The 16954-nt window shown below is 55.4% G+C and overlaps 6 protein-coding genes across 6 annotated transcripts; 4 read left to right on the top strand and 2 right to left on the bottom strand.

Moving 5' to 3' along the window:
• Window positions 1–184: 184 nt before the first annotated feature.
• Window positions 185–801, bottom strand: IWZ02DRAFT_463236 (uncharacterized protein). The gene has a single exon (XM_066768339.1). It carries the CDS (start codon window positions 614–616, stop codon window positions 299–301), a length of 318 nt encoding a protein of 105 aa, XP_066618457.1. The 5' UTR covers window positions 617–801; the 3' UTR covers window positions 185–298.
• Window positions 802–6438: 5637 nt separating this feature from the next.
• IWZ02DRAFT_436972 (uncharacterized protein) lies at window positions 6439–7398 on the top strand (the record flags this gene model as incomplete). The annotated part of the gene is made up of 1 exon (XM_066766578.1): window positions 6439–7398. The coding sequence occupies one exon, from the start codon at window positions 6439–6441 to the stop codon at window positions 7396–7398; it is 960 nt and encodes a 319-aa protein (XP_066618456.1).
• A 132-nt stretch (window positions 7399–7530) lies between these two features.
• IWZ02DRAFT_102847 (uncharacterized protein) lies at window positions 7531–7997 on the top strand. The gene has a single exon (XM_066761271.1). The coding sequence runs from the start codon at window positions 7662–7664 to the stop codon at window positions 7956–7958; it is 297 nt and encodes a 98-aa protein (XP_066618455.1). The 5' UTR covers window positions 7531–7661; the 3' UTR covers window positions 7959–7997.
• Window positions 7998–11103: 3106 nt separating this feature from the next.
• On the bottom strand, window positions 11104–12414 carry IWZ02DRAFT_102832 (uncharacterized protein). The gene has a single exon (XM_066761270.1). The coding sequence runs from the start codon at window positions 12158–12160 to the stop codon at window positions 11348–11350; it is 813 nt and encodes a 270-aa protein (XP_066618454.1). The 5' UTR covers window positions 12161–12414; the 3' UTR covers window positions 11104–11347.
• Window positions 12415–12512: 98 nt separating this feature from the next.
• On the top strand, window positions 12513–14330 carry IWZ02DRAFT_102731 (uncharacterized protein). Its single transcript, XM_066761269.1, has 2 exons — window positions 12513–12780; window positions 12836–14330. The coding sequence occupies exons 1-2, from the start codon at window positions 12637–12639 to the stop codon at window positions 14186–14188; spliced, it is 1497 nt and encodes a 498-aa protein (XP_066618453.1). The 5' UTR covers window positions 12513–12636; the 3' UTR covers window positions 14189–14330.
• Window positions 14331–16077: 1747 nt separating this feature from the next.
• On the top strand, window positions 16078–16855 carry IWZ02DRAFT_385866 (uncharacterized protein; the record flags this gene model as incomplete). The annotated part of the gene is made up of 3 exons (XM_066765432.1): window positions 16078–16386; window positions 16516–16589; window positions 16657–16855. 3 exons carry the CDS (start codon window positions 16078–16080, stop codon window positions 16853–16855), a joined length of 582 nt encoding a protein of 193 aa, XP_066618452.1.
• Between the last annotated feature and the right edge of the window lie 99 nt (window positions 16856–16954).

Here is a 16954-nt window from a genome sequence, read left to right as displayed (position 1 = left end):
TTGTCGTTCCGAACGAGGCAGCATCTCACAGGCACCGTCGTTCCCTGCCGAACTAGCCTTTAATGTGTCGCACAAACAGACAGTCCAACCAACGCGTTGCTGATGGCAGGGAAAAAAAGCGCCAGATAGACTGCCCAGCGCATCCAGCCCACAGCCCATCATGCACCCGAGCAGGCCAGGCCCATTCCGCTGACCCCGGACGTCGGCGCCGTCCGTCGTTTGCTGACCACACGGTCTGTGAGCGTCCAACCAGCCGTCGGCGCCCCCTGTCAAGTTCTTTTCTCTGTGGCATGCGACTTTACCGAATACGCTTGGGTGTGCAGCAGCGCCATTGAGTCCCTGCATGCGGGCTTGCGGAGCGAGTGCCGGCCAGCACATTCTTCGCCGACACACGCCCAATCAGGTCGACTGCTGAGGCGTGTTCGATTTTTTTGCGTAGCTTGCTGCTGGACACGACGTTCCAGCCCTGTCGGCTGTGCCGTGCTGGCCGTGGAGAAGCATTGGCGTTGCAACTGTGGAGAGAAGGAACGAAGGCCAAGGGAAATAAAAGTAGTGAGAAAAAAAAGAGGATCGAAAAAAAGAGTGACCAAATTTTCAACAAAACTGGAAAGGTCATGAAAATCCCACGCAAGGCTTGTCTTCACGAGTACCTGCCTAGACGATACCCTTGGTAGCGAGCCCAGAAGATGGGATCAATGTGCAACTGACCTACGCACGTCAGCCTCAACACGACCTCGCAACAACGTACCCCTTTTCCACCCATCTCAGACAGTCCAACCGACAGGCAGATGCCATCGCGACATCAGCGCCGATAGCGGCGTGGCTGGAGAGGCAGCGCGCGTGCCTCGACCTGCCCGAAACAGCTAGTCTGCAAGGCCAGGTACGGCGCCGTCCAGCATGGCGTGTGTAGATGATTGTGGAGCCCCGACTATTCGCCAGGCTCCCATCTGCATTGAATGAAGTGCCCGGTAGCTTGAGAGCCGAGTTGTACGCATACCGTCGGCAACAGAGCATTTGGTCGTTCCGGTCGCGACTGTGGCTCAGCCGCGCAGTTGGTCGACGCACATCTGCAGCTAGGTTTTTCTTCGTTGTCTTGCACTCGCGCATTAGAGCTGTCCGTGGCACAGAAATAGACGGGAAAACAATTGATGCGAATGAGAGCACACGCACGACGTGTCTCACCCTGCTGGGCTGAGCTGAAGAGCAGCTGAGACAGGCAATGGACTGGAACGCGCTCGGTAGGGCCAGGCGCGCATGCATGATTGCTGTCGCTTGTCTCGCCCTATGCACGGCCCGGCGCTGGCTGCGCTTACTCGTGTGCGACGCTGGGTGCCAGCTGCGCGGGCTGCTGACGGGTTACTTTGCATAGGGCAGCCGGGACATCACTGCTTGGCTGTCGTGCATTAGCTACTGGCAGAGCATTGCAGAGCAGTACAGCATTGTTGTGGAGGTTTTGAAGACCACGAAAAGTTTGTTGCAACAGTTGCTATTTCCTTCGGCGCAACTGAATCCCCGAGGCAAAGCGCCACTCTTGCCCCTTTGGATATCGCTTGCTGTGGTTGGTCGTGTTGATAACATCTTGGCAAGGTACCTTGTAGTCCAGCGCGATCGCATCTCGCCGCAAGGCGGGTAAAGAGGGATGGTAGCTCACAGAGAGGAGGGGGAAATTAGGCCAGACAGACGGGCGGGCGGCGGGCGCCGTTCTGTTTGTTCTATTTTCGACAGTTTTGCCGCGTTTCTGTTTTGTCGAGGCGGCTGTTTGACATTAGTTGTGACGCGCAAGAGACGGCGTCAGTCGAAACGGCAAGAGCCTGAATGTATTTTCTCAAACGGAATTCGAAGTCGGTCGTTAAGTAAGGCGACGTGATGATGGACGAATTAGGACGCAGAGCGCTGTTCCGACCGAGATGAACATGTCCGCTATAGAGCACAATACGAAATCTCTTCGTATGCGTCAGTTGAACTTGCCAATGGGTTGCGACGTTGATTCAGAGACTCGAGGGCATGGTTGTGCGGAGATTGAGGGCTGGAAATGACTTGATACGCGCGAGCGCTTGCGAGAGGTTGGTCACAAACTCATGTACGTTTCAGAATTGGAAAAGAGCCACGTTCAGTTCACGTGTTGGTCCGTTATGTTTCGGGTCATCTGGGCTGTTCCGAATGCCCGGGATTTGGTTCGCTCGTTCTTCAGGCTCATCGTCGGAAGTTACTAGGTACTCCTTGATCAGGTTGTGTTCCCTGTGCTTCGGCTCCAGAGTTGCTCTTCTTGTCCTGACAACGCGAATGGCGCCCGTCGTGGAAAGACTGTTTGAGATTTGTGTGGATTGCTCGTGATGATCGCAAATGGCCACGATGGCGGCGTCAAGGAAGATCCAAAGTTTGCCCGCCCTCGCAACGGTTCCGTAAATCGTGGTCCGCTCTCGAGTGCACCTTCCAATTGCGTGGCGTACAGTAGTGAACAAGATGTTACTTTGTTCCTCTGACGCGTCGCGCTTCATGGCGCGAAAGACGCATCCTTGTGAATTGACGAAAATATAAAGTTCTAGACTTCCCTGTTCCTGACGGAATGCGAGAAGGCGGTGCGGGAGAACCCATCTGGTAGCCAGTCTGCAGCGGAAACATGGTCGTGATTGGGGCAGGCCCTCAAGAAACTTGCAATGTGCCACCGCTCTGGTGCAGAGGCAACCAAATGTCTTTTAGCGGCCGTTCAGTCGCCCCACGCTTTGGGCGATCGTTGTCGCCTCGTCTGTGCGCGAGCTTCATCCGTCTAAGCTTATTTGGGACGGATCTTTTGTCGGAACTGGAGTGGACCCTGAGACGGGTTAGGAAATCCCCCCACGGGCATGTTGCAAAAACGTCGAATTTGATGCCAGTCGCTCCCATGACTCTGGACTCCAAGGCTGTGTTATCCCGTCTACGCACCCGATGGACATGACAGCTTCACTTGTCTGTTGCGTCAGAGTGGAATGATAACACCGAAATCGCTGGCGACAAGCAATTCATGATTCAAAATCTAAGTCTGTCGTGCTTCGAGAGGTTGACTGTGTCTGAATAATCATCACTTGCCAAGGAAGATCTAGCCCTCTTCTCCGCATCTGATCCTTGCCCGCAAGACCTAGGTATCTCATTTTGGAGTCGGTCGATATCCGCCATTCACGTGTGGTGATGACTTGAGTTCCGTTCAGCTCATCTCCGCTTTTGCGCAAGCTCCATGGTTCGATAGGTCGTTCGAAGAACCTGGGCTTTCTTGGCCACGCATCTTCAGCGCCAGAGACGCGAGGGAATGAACCGAGCTGATTTGAAAAAGCTGGCGTAGACAATTTCAACATCAGTCATGTCGCAAGTTGTACTCCACGTGCAAAATTCCGACGGTATCCAACATGCTGGGTAAGGCAACCATTTTCGGCAATTGCTACGTCGAAAAGAACCATGTGGACCCATTGGGCTGTCGGGATGTGCGAGGGGCAAACTCCGAATCCTTTTCGTCCTCCTGTGTACTTGACATTTTTGCTGCGGTTGGTTTGGCTTGTTGCACATCTCCTTTCGAGCTTTCCAAACAATTGCGAAGCATTCTAACTGTAGACTGTCTGCCAACACAGGAAAAAGTGGCCGGTGCGCAAGGGCCGTCCCGCTGCAGCATTGCCCAGCCACCCTTGACGTGGTGCAAATAGCTGCAAACAAACACGCAGCACAAGCGAGTTTGGGATGAAGGGAAGGATTCGAAGTGGGCTCTCTTGCCAAGGTAATAGAGTTTGCACAACTATGTCATGACATAGATGGTCTGGACGGGCTGAATCAGGCAGCTGATCAGGGATCCTGTAACGAATTTTTCTCACGGTAATTGACTTTTTCACTGCCGTCATCCCACAAGGGTCCACTGCAATAGCACCCAAGATCCTGGATGGAGGCTGTGATTGGCATTGAACGACGGAAAGTTTCCTGTCGTGTACACAATCTCCGCATTGCAGACTTTGTTCCTAACGAATGGAACTGGAATGGGCGCAGCAAAGTTTGCCAGCAGAAACTGTCTAATATCGACGAGGCTTGGTTGCAAAATTTGTCATGCACAACCGAAGTTGAGATGCAGGCAGGGAGCATTCAGGCTGCTGCGGGCTAGGTTGCTCGGGAGCATCCAAGCGTTTGCACGTCGAGCGAAATAACAGGAGCATTTCATGCCCAGTTTGTGGGAATCCGTATTTGCGTGCCGCGACTTTGGTCACCAAAGCCTTGGAGTCGGTGAGATGTCCCGAGCCAGGGTCGATACGCGTAATGTTTCAGCAGCTGAGATTGCGGAGACGAATAAAGTGTCCCAAACGCATTGAGCGGCTGAGGAACGCGCACCCGGTCGAGAGGTCAGATGGTTCCCGACGGGCATAGCTCCGCCTTCAACGTTCATCTCGTGGTTGTTGCCTGTCGGACCCTGCATTATTCACGGATTCGAGTACGTACCTAGGCGGTGCTCGCGTCGACTGCGGATATTGGTATCCAGAGTTTCCGTGAGATAAAAAGGTATCTGAAGGCGGCGTGATCGGCGTGGTCGGCGTGGTCCGGCGTGGCCGGCCAAGATCGACGGTGGCCGTCGAAAAGGGTGGTTGGTAATGGTAGCTTCGTGATGTTTCTCTGCGTCGTCGCACGCCGGTCCAGACGGGAGAGACCGCACTCCGCACTAAATCCGACGCTAGCAGCCCTATGGTGCACCTGCGTCGACACAGCCACACGGAACAGCCACCATTGGCGGTGCGCTGGCGGCCAGTGGCAGGGGCCTCGGCACAGGAACATTATCTTTTTTTTTTTTTTTTTTTTTTTTTTTTTGGGGGGTGAAAACCCTCTCTTACACTCTTTCGGTGCCTGAATCTCAACGGCCGCAAGCAATGCGATTCGTCATGCGCCTTGACCTGGGTCTCTCGCTCCCGGCTACCTCTTGCACAGACAGGCATCCACGGCCCGCCTCGCCAGATCCGTCATTGCGGTCATAGTTATCGTCTTCTATTGCGACAGCCATGGCAAGTCTCGAGCGGTGACTGTTTTCACTGCGGAGAAGACTCGGTCGTGGAACCATGTTTGCAAGCATAAGTAATTCAAGAGGACGAGAGCTGACTAAGGTACGCTCTCTCGTTGGCGGTTGGCGCCTCGTCGAGTCATAGACGGGCGGAAGAGGCGCCTCGATATGCGCAGCGGGTTCCGCGGGCGGCGATCGGCAAGGCGGATTCGCAGAGAAGAAGACTGTGGTGTCGTTAAATTGGTCGTGTCTGTGGTGCGAGCGAGCGTCAGGGTCTGTCGACGGGCCATGGCGATCAGGCGAGGGTAGAAGCCGGCCGGTGGGATGCCGAGAACCGGCGAGTGTTGGGATTCGGGGCGCAGCTGCGTGTGGTGATGCAAAATGCGACGTCGGGCTATTCTTGGGGTGGTGTAGCGAATGAATTTTTTGGGCAGTGGCCTCGATCGCGTCGGAGATGCAGGGTCAAGGCTGAGCGGGGACGTGCGCCAGGGCGTCGATCCCTTCAGCTTCCAGAATGCTTGGAGCAGACCATGACGCAACCGAGCATTCCACTAGGTAGGTGCAGTGGGTGACTTTCGCTGCCCTCGCCCGTCGACGTCCCTAAAAGCCCCCCGCCCACGTCGTCCTCACCTGGCACACCCACTTTTCCGTCTTTGTTCGACGCTTTTACATCCACTTCCACGCCCTTCTGCATTACTGATCACCCATCACATTACAACCCTCCGGCCACGCCGAGTCAGGTGCCTCCGTCCTGCTTTTCCCTTATATTCGCCACCCGTCCCTGACCCCGGGCGCTAGTACCCACCAACTGTCTCGACTACATCATGCTGGCTTGCTATCCTGCACGACGTCAACACCAACCTTCTTCCGCATCCTCCCATCTTGACTTCTTCAACAACTCGTCCGCACCCTCTCCCACCGAACTCAGCAACGATAAACAACTCCGCAACTTCTTCCAATCCGCACATCAACCTCGTAACGACAATTACATGAGCACGTTCGATCTTTCCACCCGCCGAGGGTCAATCAGCCGCCATGTCTGGCAACTTTTCGACAGCAGACCTTATGATGCTGTCCGACAGCAACGCTGCGCCCGTTTCCATGGAACTCGCTCGACAACAGCGCATCCATGCCCGTCAATGCTGCTCGGCTACAAAGCGCCCATTGCCACCGGCCAACGCTCGCATCGTCGGTCGCCTTCGTCGTCGACAACTGGCTCAAACCTCTCAGCCGCCACACACAACGCGGCGCAGCCGTTCCAATGCTATCCTAGCTCCGACCAGTCTCCGGCGACACCGCAAGTGCCCAAGGTGACTCATCACACTCATATACCCTCGGGATAACAACTCGAGCACCTTCTCGAACCACCTACCCACTCCGTCCCACACCCCCACTCATGACAACTTCAACAATTCATACTCGAACAACTTAGTATGATCATGGGTACGGGTACAGACAATGGCATGGCTGCACACTTGGCAGTCAAGCAAGCCCTGATGGACCAGCAGCCATCAAACGAGTCGGGGTGTCCAGATTTTGGCCACTCGTCAAGACAGTCCGTGTCGAGCTACGGCACCGATTCGCCCGCTACGCCACACAATGCCAAGACGACCGCTGACGACCGCTTCAAGGTACCCTCAAATGGTGAGAATTCCCACAGGCGGGTCGATGACTGGATCGATGATTACTTACAATATCCCGACGATCTAGACCTCATGAGGCAGACGGTTCCAAAGCTTGATCGAACAATGACGGACATATACGCCGACGAGCTTTACAACCCCAACGCCACCATCCCCCAAGCACAGCCCGCAGCACAAGCCAAGTCCAACGCGGCGCTGCTCTCTCCATTCCGCTCCATTATGAGCGATCGCCTCCAGGCAGCACACAATGCGCGCTCGCAGTCACCGGCTAGCTCCATGTCCCGGGGCGCGTCGCCATTCAGACAAGGTTCGCCACTGGCGCCGACAAGTCATACCTTTCCCTCGCCCCAGGTGCGACTCGGCACCGCCCAGCAACTGCGGGAACAGCAAAAGGCGGAGGCCGACGCGTATGCTCTCCAGCAGAGTCAGCGCCAACCGGATCTGGCCGAACCAAAGACCATCTCACCCAAGGATGCGCTATTGGATTACCACGAGTCGGAAGGGGATTCCAAGATGCCGTTGTTCCAGACGGCAGTGCAAATGACTATTCTCAGCAGCTGGAGAACGCCTCGGACGTGTCGTATGGCAGCACTGCCACAAGCCAAGGCGGCAGCTGGTCGGCAGTCCCGAGTGCCAGTTCCCGTCCGTTTCGGGTCCGTCGCCACCGCAAAGCGCATTCAGTTTCCAGCCTGCCTCGGTTCCAATGTCATGCAAGGCCTTGTTTCAATCAGCAGTACCGGGCAATGCCAAACATGATGGAGCAGACGCCAGAATTTCACCCGCAGCTGACGTCGATGGAGTCATCGGGCAAGTGAGATGCCCGAGTCGAGTCAGAACAGCAACGATGACACGTCGACGACGACGACGCAAAAGCCAAGTAGCACGCACGCCGACACTGGAACCTACACCTGCACGTATCATGGGTGTTCGCTCGTTTCGAGACGCCGCAGAAGCTGCAAAAGCACAAGCGGGAAGGACACCGGCCGGCGCAAAGCACGACGCCTGGCGTCGGCTCGGGCATGACGTCAGCGGCACTGCTGGCGCGCAATTCTCAGTCAGGGCCTCACAAGTGCGAGCGCACCAACCCTACTACGGGCAAACCCTGCAACACGGTCTTTTCACGTCCCTACGACCTTACCCGCCACGAGGACACGATCCACAACGCCCGCAAGCAAAAGGTGCGCTGCGCGCTGTGCGTCGAGGAAAAGACGTTTAGCCGCAACGACGCCCTCACGCGACACATGCGCGTCGTGCACCCCGACGTCGACTTCCCTGGCAAGCACCGGCGTCGCGGCGGTGGAGGCTCGTACGAATAAAGTCGTGGAGTCTTGTCACCAAGCCGACGGCGCGCAGTCCCGCGTCGTCCGACCGTCACACTAGCCTCTCTTGTTGCGCTAGCCGGTCCAATCAGCCGTGGGGCCTACGTCATGATCACCGGCCGCCGACGTCAACCCACGCGCTTCGTCCGTCGCAAACCCTGAGACACGACCACCATTACCCGACTTGCAACATGCCAGGCGGGGCAAGCCCTTGACGTACTTGGAGGCCACTGTGCCCCGCTCGCATCTTGTCATGACGGCCTGATGCGAGCATCTTGCCTGCTCCTGCTCGTCGCTGGTGACGACACTGCAGCCAGTCGTTGGACAACGGGCATCAAGAGTCGCGGCGCGCATAGCGTTGGTCGACTTGTTGCTCGCCCTGCGCCCGACACGACGATCTTCACGCCCAGTCGGGCCACGGATTTCGTCATGCATTTGCTCAAGTCAACCGTCTCCCTTTTGTTTGCAACCACCTGTTTCTATCTTTACGCTTCCCCACCTGCAGGCATGTATCACTACTCTCCCCTTTGATCGACATGTTTGGTAAAAGATTTCCCTGGCGTTGGTTTGATTTACACGGATGGGTTCGGCAGCGGACAAGGGCGAGCGTCATGGCGGACCTTTTGTTGAGTCCAGCCTGCGTCATTACCCAATGACGCAAAATCTTTTCTCCATTTCGTTCAGTACACGACACGACATGTAAGAACACGTATAGAGTGGCTTTGTCTTTTGTTTTTTTCGGCGTCGACGTTCAACTTTCCGATTTGCACGATTACATCGTGATGTTGACACTTGTAGAGCGGCTTCCCCTACCTGACAAATAGCGAGCGTTATTTTTTTTTTTTTTTGGGTCCCTTTTGCGAATTGGCACCACCACACTATACCACTCTCCTTTTCTACATCTCTTCTCCTTCTATCAAATTGCTTTGATTTGCTCGTGTTGCGCGATGATGAATGAGGACACGACTGAAATGGATATTAGGATTGCTGCTGTTGTTGCCGTTGCGTTGATACACCCAAAACAAACTTGCAAGCGTGTCCTCCTTTCCCCTTAGTCACATCCTTTTCTTTCCCTACGTCTCTTTTGGTACGCGTATCCTGGGTCGTACGTGGCGGCGTGTTGCATCTCTTTGGAAATGGTCGGATCGGGTCGGGTTGACTTGGGCTGCTCGCTCATCCCCCCACAAAATTAAAGAGTCGCTGGTTTCGACTGTATACTATGCCATTGTACGATTGAGTGTATATTGCTTAGTCCATGGGGTTGGGATTTGGGTGGTGTTTATGACATTGATATCATACTTTTCTTTGACCATGTGCGTCAGTGACGGTCTCCAATCGTGATGCGAAAGATAAGCGAATTAGGCTGGTACCTACCTAAGCACTCAGTCCAGCCAACGGTGACGATGTGCCGCGAAAAGGAGCGAGCCGTCTGTCTCTCATACATACCCACGCGCTGTTGTCGTCTTTGAGCCATGGCACGCATCGTACCTCAAACAGGCAAGCAACGCTGCGCAGCGCCTCAGGGCCCCTTCACTGCACCGCCATCACCACCACAACGGCCGGGTAATCAATCAATTCCTCCCCTGAAACGAAATGCAGGAGGAAAGCTGAGCAGCTGGCTGGCTGGCCGGCGGCTAACGGGTCTGTCAGTCGCATGTTTTGACAGGGAAACAAACGGTTTTGACAGGGAAACAGCGCCAAAGTGGAGGAAGGCGGAGGGACTGGGGTTGCGGTGTTTGGCCAATTAGATGGATGGGTGAGTGAGTGAATGGTCGGAGACGCTGTACAAACAGTACGCCAGATTGAGAGGTCTTGGAGGTTGGGGTGTTTGTTGGAGGGAGAGAGGCAGGGAGTTAAGGTAAGGTCGGTGGGGGTATTCGTAGAAGAGAGAGAGAGAGAGAGAGAGATGAAGAGGTATTTGTGGGATGCTGATTAGATGGGACGAGATGAGATGGATTTCTGGTCTGCGAGAGACAGAGGCTATTTTGGTTTTGGTTGCCCGCTGGTTGGTTGCTTGATTCCTTCTTGCTCGCTGACGCGCTAAGTTTCTTTGTGGGTATTGGAAGGCGGCGTTCGTGAGTAGGTAGTGGTCTGATCTGTTATCGTTTTTTTCGGGCGGAGGTGGCATTGGGCACTGGGACGCTGGGATGTGAGGATATGTTGATTCATCGATTGCGGTCTTTGTTCTTTTACAGTAAACAGTACAGACAAATGATTGTCAAACTTGAAAGCTTGGTAGCAGGAAGATGTATATAATGAGAAATCCCTCCCAGAATGGGTATGTCATTTCAGGTCATTCACCGCGTCAATACGACACGTATATTGGCTGCTCAACTTCGACAGGCCGGGCGCGTTCGGTTGATCGTGTCCAGTGAACAAACGGCTGAATGTGGACTGTCCAGATGGAAAGGCTTCTGGTGCCACGGTCAGATGGATGGATAGTCCAATCAATCTTGTCTATCTGTTAGCGTAGAAGTGAGTAAGAGTTGAGCTTCTTGCTTGACATACGATACCGTCTTTCATGATGTGGAGCGGGAAAGAGATATGGGAAAGATGTTGCTTTTCACTTCTCACTTCTCAGATGTCTTCATTCACAAATGGAGGAGTCTTTCTTTCCCAATTTAGTTTGGCGTATTCTGAAGGGAAGAGAAGTCTTTCACTGAAGTTTTCTCTTTCACTGTTCCCGAGCTGTAAATTCAGAATCTCTTTTGATGTGTTTTTGTGTGCCTTTCACTTCACACTTGTAGATATGGGAAAGTCAATACTGAGGCACAACCTGATTCACATTGCATTGGCGCACCCTACAAATAATCATAATATAGGTGCACCTGGCTTCACATTGGGTTTGTACACCTGGATTCACAGTGTCGAACCATGCTTCACAGTGCACTCCCCATAAATTCTCACTCGGCGGTGGTTTTGGCGGCGCATCGCGACACACATCTTCCAGTATAAAACTCGTCGTCCAGCCGACTGTCGACCTCCTCAACTCTCCTGCGCCATTGAAGCCGACGCACTGCCCGCCTCTCTTTTCTTAAATCACTCAACCTCACACTTTTCAAGATGTCGGACAACAACCGCAACAACCGCGACAACACCAGCAACACCACCAGACGCAGCCGCGGTCATCTGGAGCTGGAAAACCGCCCGCGCACCATCACCATCTCGGATACCGATGCCGAGGCATCAAGCCAGTTTGTGCTGCGAGGCCAACCCCTAGCGCTTCCGACGTACACGCTGCGGTACCCGAGCGTCGCGCCCAGCAATTTTCGGGGTTTGTTTTGCACGTCTGAGGAGATGCAAGCCGAGCAGGAGACGGAGATGTCGCCCTCGCCTGTTCCTTCTGAACCTCGCGAAAGCCGTTCTCGCACCCCAGAGCCCACGCATCAGATGGTAAGTGACTTTCGCCTGGGAGAACTTCCGAATACTAACCTGTTCAGGCTCCGCCCTTGAACCCGAGTCCCTCGCCGGCTGTCCAGTATGCCTACAACAGTCCGGGCACGCCTCTGGAGATCGATAGCGATGAGGACGAGTCGGAGATCGTCGTCGACGCTGCTGACAGCACCACAACCACCACCACCACCACCACCACTACTACTACTACTCCGAACACCACCGCAGCTGAGACCAGACAAGACGCGGCAACCACCGGCAGCAGCACCCAGCCGCCGAGCTCCCCCGCCGACAGCGCATCGGCACGCGCTATTCCCCCAGCTTCCAACGCCGCCAACACCAGCGCCCTCACCCCCGCACCCACACCTCCATTCACACCAAGCCCATCCCGCGGCTGGAGCGCCACAGAAGAGGCAGCCCTCGCCGAGAGCACGCGACACGTCGTCGAGCAGGAAGACGGCCATAGCCACGCGGTCCTGGTGATGTGGGAGATGATCGGGAACAGAGTCCGCGGAGTCCACAACGTGCGGAGATCGGGCTCGGCTTGTCGCTTGTGGTGGTGCCGGTTCCTCAGGGCCAAGACGGGGTACGACGAGCGGAAGGTGAAGAAGTCGAATCTCGTGACTTGCAAGCAGAAGTCGTACGGCAGCACGAAGAGGAGGAGGGGAGATGATGATGATGAGGATGAGAGGGGATTGGGCAGGATGAATCTTGTGAGAGCGTAGGGAGAGGTCGGCGGCGGTCCAGTCTTGGGCATAGTCTTCGTCTTCCGCATAGCAGACTTGGAGTTGCTCTTCCTCATACATAAGCGAAGCCGCGACGAATATAAAGCAGCTATTTTGATTTATGATTTTTACATGAGTGAATGCAATGATGACGATACTGACGAAGGATGCAAAATGTACTGTAGAACGTTTCCTGGTGTCGAGATGGTAACAGTGAGGCTAACTTGTCAAGCCGGACTCTCCCACGCCGATGGCAGTTTCAGCATTTCAATCTGAAGTCAGAATCAAAATATCCTCGAGGACAGGCCATCCACTGAATTGGAAGCGCTTTGATGTGGATGGCGATGCTGTGAGGTCTGGCAGGCGGAGTTCGGTTGTTCCGCCGCCGCGATCGCGCACGGATCATCGCTGACTCTCCCGCTTCCATCTTTGGGGCTGAGGGACCGCGGCATGGCTCAGCACCGCCAACACCTTTGACCCAACCTATCCTCCCGTCCGCCCCCATTGTCTCCTTGTTCACTCGTGGTTTGGAGACGTCCATCAACGTCCGGCCCACCATGAGCCTCGACTTTGCAGGCGCCGGCGACGCGCCTCCTCAAAACGACTTTATCAACGACGTCGACATGGACATCGATATGGACATAGACTTGTCCATTCCCGCCGAGGCAGAGGCCCAGCTCGAGCCCGAAGCAATGAGAACGGTGCGCCCTCTTGCACGAATCGGTCAGCGCCGCCCGGCTGACACTACTCGAACAGGACGACTTTGCAAACAATGCCGGCGCCTTTTCCAACCAAGCTACTGCGCCAGCTGAAGTCCAAGCCGACAAGGTTCACATCAGGGGCTTGGACAACCTCACTACTGGCGAAATCAAGGCATATGCCCTCGACCACTTTCCCACCGACCGATACGTCAGGATTGAATGGATCGACGACACGTCGGCAAACATTATCTACGAAGATGCTGAGACTGCTTTTGCTGCTTTGGGCGCCCTTTCCGACCCGTCCTACGCCGACGTCGCGTCGCTACCGGCCTTGGAGCTGCGCAAGGCACGGCCTTTTCACGAAAAGCCAGATGTCGAGCTGGCAGTGAGGCAGGCCGTCGTCACCGACGTCAAGAAGGCTCGCGCCCACGAAGCTAGCCGTTTCTACCTCATGAACCCGGACAAGGATCCTTGGGAGCAGCGACGGCAGGGGCGGAGCAATCGTGGGAACGGGGATTTCAGAAAGAGGCGCTATGACGACAACGAACAAAGACGCAGGAGACAGGCTGACAGTTTTGACGTGGATATGTATGATGAAGATGGAGGATCGGATTCGCGAGCTCGAAGCAGGCGCAGGACGAGGCGCGGGTCAGACTCGTTGGACAGCAGACGGGATGACAGGCGCGGCAGAGGTAGGAGGCGGAGTCAGGGCGACCTCTTTTCCAGCAAAAATAATGACGGCCGACTTCGTGATCGGAGCGCATCGCCAATGCGAGACGGCGATGGTCGGTATGGCTTTGCAGAGGACCAAAACTCCATGGCCCGTAAGGTCCGCAGACGCAGCTACACCCCGCCAACAACAGCAACACGCCGCGACACCGGTATCACCAATTCCCAAAAGGAGCTCTTCCCGGTCCAGAAGCCCACCTCGGTATTATCAACGACAAGCCCAGCAAGCCCCAAGGAACTCTTTCCCCACAAGCACACCCCCGGCAAGCGCTCGCGCGAGCTATTTCCCAACAAGACGGCTCATTCGAACCACCGCCGTCAAGATGCTTTTGACGCCGCAGACGGAACCGAAGGATTCATTGGCCACATGCCGCGCTCGCTCGAAGAGCGCATCAATGCCAGCAACCCTCGCAGTTTGGAGGATCGCATCAACAATCCTCTTCCCGGCAGCAACGTCAATGGACGAAGTCGCAACAAAGGCCAGGCAGAAGGCTTCTCAGTCAAGGGCGCAGGCGAACAGGCTCCAGGCTTCCAAATCAGGGGAGCAGCAAGCGAGCCGGTCAATGTCAAGGAGCTTTTTCCCATCAAAAGCGGGAGCAACGCGGGCAAGGAGCTCTTTGGGGACAAGATCAAAGGGCGCGGCGCCGCTAGGAGGAGGGCCGAGGACATGTTTTTCTAAGCACCGGTTTTTGTCAACTGCAGTCGACATCATTACTTGGACTTCTATTCCGTCAACCAAGTAATCGAATACCGGGGCCAGACATCGGCACAGCTAACGAATCAAATAAATTAGCGTCTTCATACGTTTACGGTCCACGAAAACGTCGGTTGCATTGCCATGCACACATTTCCTCTCTTTTGCTTTGCATTTTTCTCTCTGGGCACTAGGGTGGCGTTTTTGAAATCTTCTCTGCTTCTTTTGCTATGTGGTTTGGATTGGGCTCTCGGGCGCGGTTGAGTGAATGGTCGAATCTACGGATGGCTGGCTAGTCGCCCAGGCGCAAATGGTTTGTTTATCGAATGAGGCTGGACAGAATGAATCGTGTTGGGTCGCAAAGAGCCAAGATTTGCTCAAGATCCTTTCTTTTTCTTTTTCTTTTTTTCGATACCAAGATTTGTGGGATGCTGATGTTCTCTGGTCTTGGTGGTTGGGCGTCCTTGGGAGAAGACTGACCAGAAATTTGAAGCCACAAACTTGGCAGACATTTTTTGTCCTGTAGACAACACGGAAGTCGATCAAGACTTGATAGAGCTCATCTGTAGCTGTACAAGGTTCTCGCAACCTCTCCTAGATCGAGACAAAGCAACCAACCAGCATCCCAGCAGCGCTCCAGCCCAACGCGAATCGGACACAGCTTCGCAACGGGCGGCGGGCGCGTCGGCCCATTCATGGATGTCTGTCCGGGCATGCAAGCAACCATGTCAGCCCGCTCGGCCCCGCGTTTGTCTGATTGTCTGGCATGTTTGACAAGCAGACGACACAGGCACGACATAGGAAATCATCAAGCCCGAGCAAAAGCAATCCATCGTTACACAACAGAAACACCATCGCGCAAGTCACTATTCTATCGTGTTGGTCTACCTCTTGTCTCTTTGTTGATCTCGACGCGCTCGGTTCCAGGCACGTCTTCACGTCTCGGATACGGGCCTCGGGCTGCGTGCAAAGGAGAGGCGAGGAGAAGAGAAGCAAGATGGGTACCAGCTGTACATGCATGGTAAGTGAGTGAGGAAGACATACGGTCCTTGTCCTTGACGCCCGACGCCCGACGCCCAATCAATCACTCGCTCAATCAATCAATCAACATCAATCGAGCGCGGCGGCCGTTGCGCGCCCCACCACACCATCTATCTTCCTTGTACCCTTCCATGCGAGACTCGCGCGCCCCAGCGCAGCCTGCCCGGTCTGCCTCATTCGGCGGCCCCACGCACAGTATAGGTGGTGTTGCGTTCAGGCACCGGCTTGCCATGACGGCCTGTCCCAACGCACTTCCATCCATTGGCAGATCAGGGCTGTGGCTAGCACCCAGCACCCAGCACCCAGCACCCGGGCCAGCATGATCGTCTGTCTGCGCGCCTGTCGTGTCGTGTCGGGTCAGCGCAAATATGTAGGTACATGCCTGCCTGTATCATGTGTAGCCGTCTGTCCCCACATATTCTCTGCATGGAGCCAGGTGTGCGTGTGGGTGGGCGCCATGGTCGCCGCCGGATACAAATACGCGCCTGGGTCCCACTCGTTCGTTCGTTCGTTCGTTCGTTCGTCGGAAGTGTTGTGACGTCGACCTCTTTTCGCCGGATTTCCGTTCCTTCGCATCGGATCCATCGTGGCATCCCTTTTGTGGACGGAATAGGACTGGTTAGGGCTGGATTGGCTGGCTGGACAGGAGAGCCGGACTTTGTTCAGCTGCGAGCGACGACGACGATACAACTACACTACGACCTACTGTACCTACCGTACCTACCCTACCTGCCTTCGCGAGGATATCGAAACGAAACGGAACAAAAAGAGCGAGCTTCTACCGCCGCTATCTACCTATCTATCAATCAACCTATCAACCAAACACCACCACCATGCCAGTCACCCTCCACACAGCCTACACATCGGCCGTCAACCCCCCGCCATCCTCTTCCTCTTCCCCCTCCCCTTCCAGCACACCCCCCACATCCTCGCTGCCCTCGCCGTCCTTCCCGCGCCTCACGCACGCGCACCTGTGGGCCGGACTGCAGCGCAAGGTGCGGCGGGCGCAAGATTTCGTGCCGGCGATCACGGCGTGCGAGGTCGAGAGCGAAGAGCAGGGGGGCAGGGTTGTGCAGAGGTGGGTGAGGTTTAGAGAGGGACGGGAGGTGAGGGAGAGGTGTGTTGCGGTTGGGGGATGGAAGGTGAGAATCTGCCTTGTTTTGTGTTTTCGGGGGAAGGGGGACGTGGGGGAGGAAAGGGTAGAGGGATTTGGGGGTCAGAAGAGGCAGGTGGGTGGATAAGGGCTGGCTGACGCGACACGATGTGTGTAGGTCGACTTCCAGCAGCCCGACGGCAGCACGATTACGAATCTGATCAGTACGGGTTCTGGGGGCCAGGATGATTTGTACGGGTCCCTTTTCCCCTTCTCCTCCTCTCTCCCAATCGACCTCATGCTAACACGCCACGCGCAGGTACCTCACCTACATCTTTGAGTGGCGGCACCCAGACCTGTCGGCCGACGCCGCCGACGAGATAGCAAAGCTGCGCGCCAAATACGACGGCATGGCCAAGATGGCGGTGGAGAAGAGCATCGAAAGTATCCGGAAGATGGTGGCGGAGGAGACGATTGGGGAGAAGGAGGGCGAGGGGTGGCGGGACATTGTTAGTTAAATGGACGGGAGTGTGTGGTGGTTGTCAACAACCAGGTACTGTGTGTATATACGAGGGCAATACATGTACTTTGCGCTTTCGAGACGCACAAAGCGGCGT

This window comes from Phyllosticta citriasiana, assembly GCF_038021145.1.
Source record: "Phyllosticta citriasiana strain CBS 120426 chromosome Unknown IWZ02scaffold_17, whole genome shotgun sequence".
Lineage (NCBI taxonomy): Eukaryota > Fungi > Ascomycota > Dothideomycetes > Botryosphaeriales > Phyllostictaceae > Phyllosticta > Phyllosticta citriasiana.
Note: the sequence above shows the minus strand (reverse complement) of the source record. Positions and strands in the feature narration are given on the sequence as shown.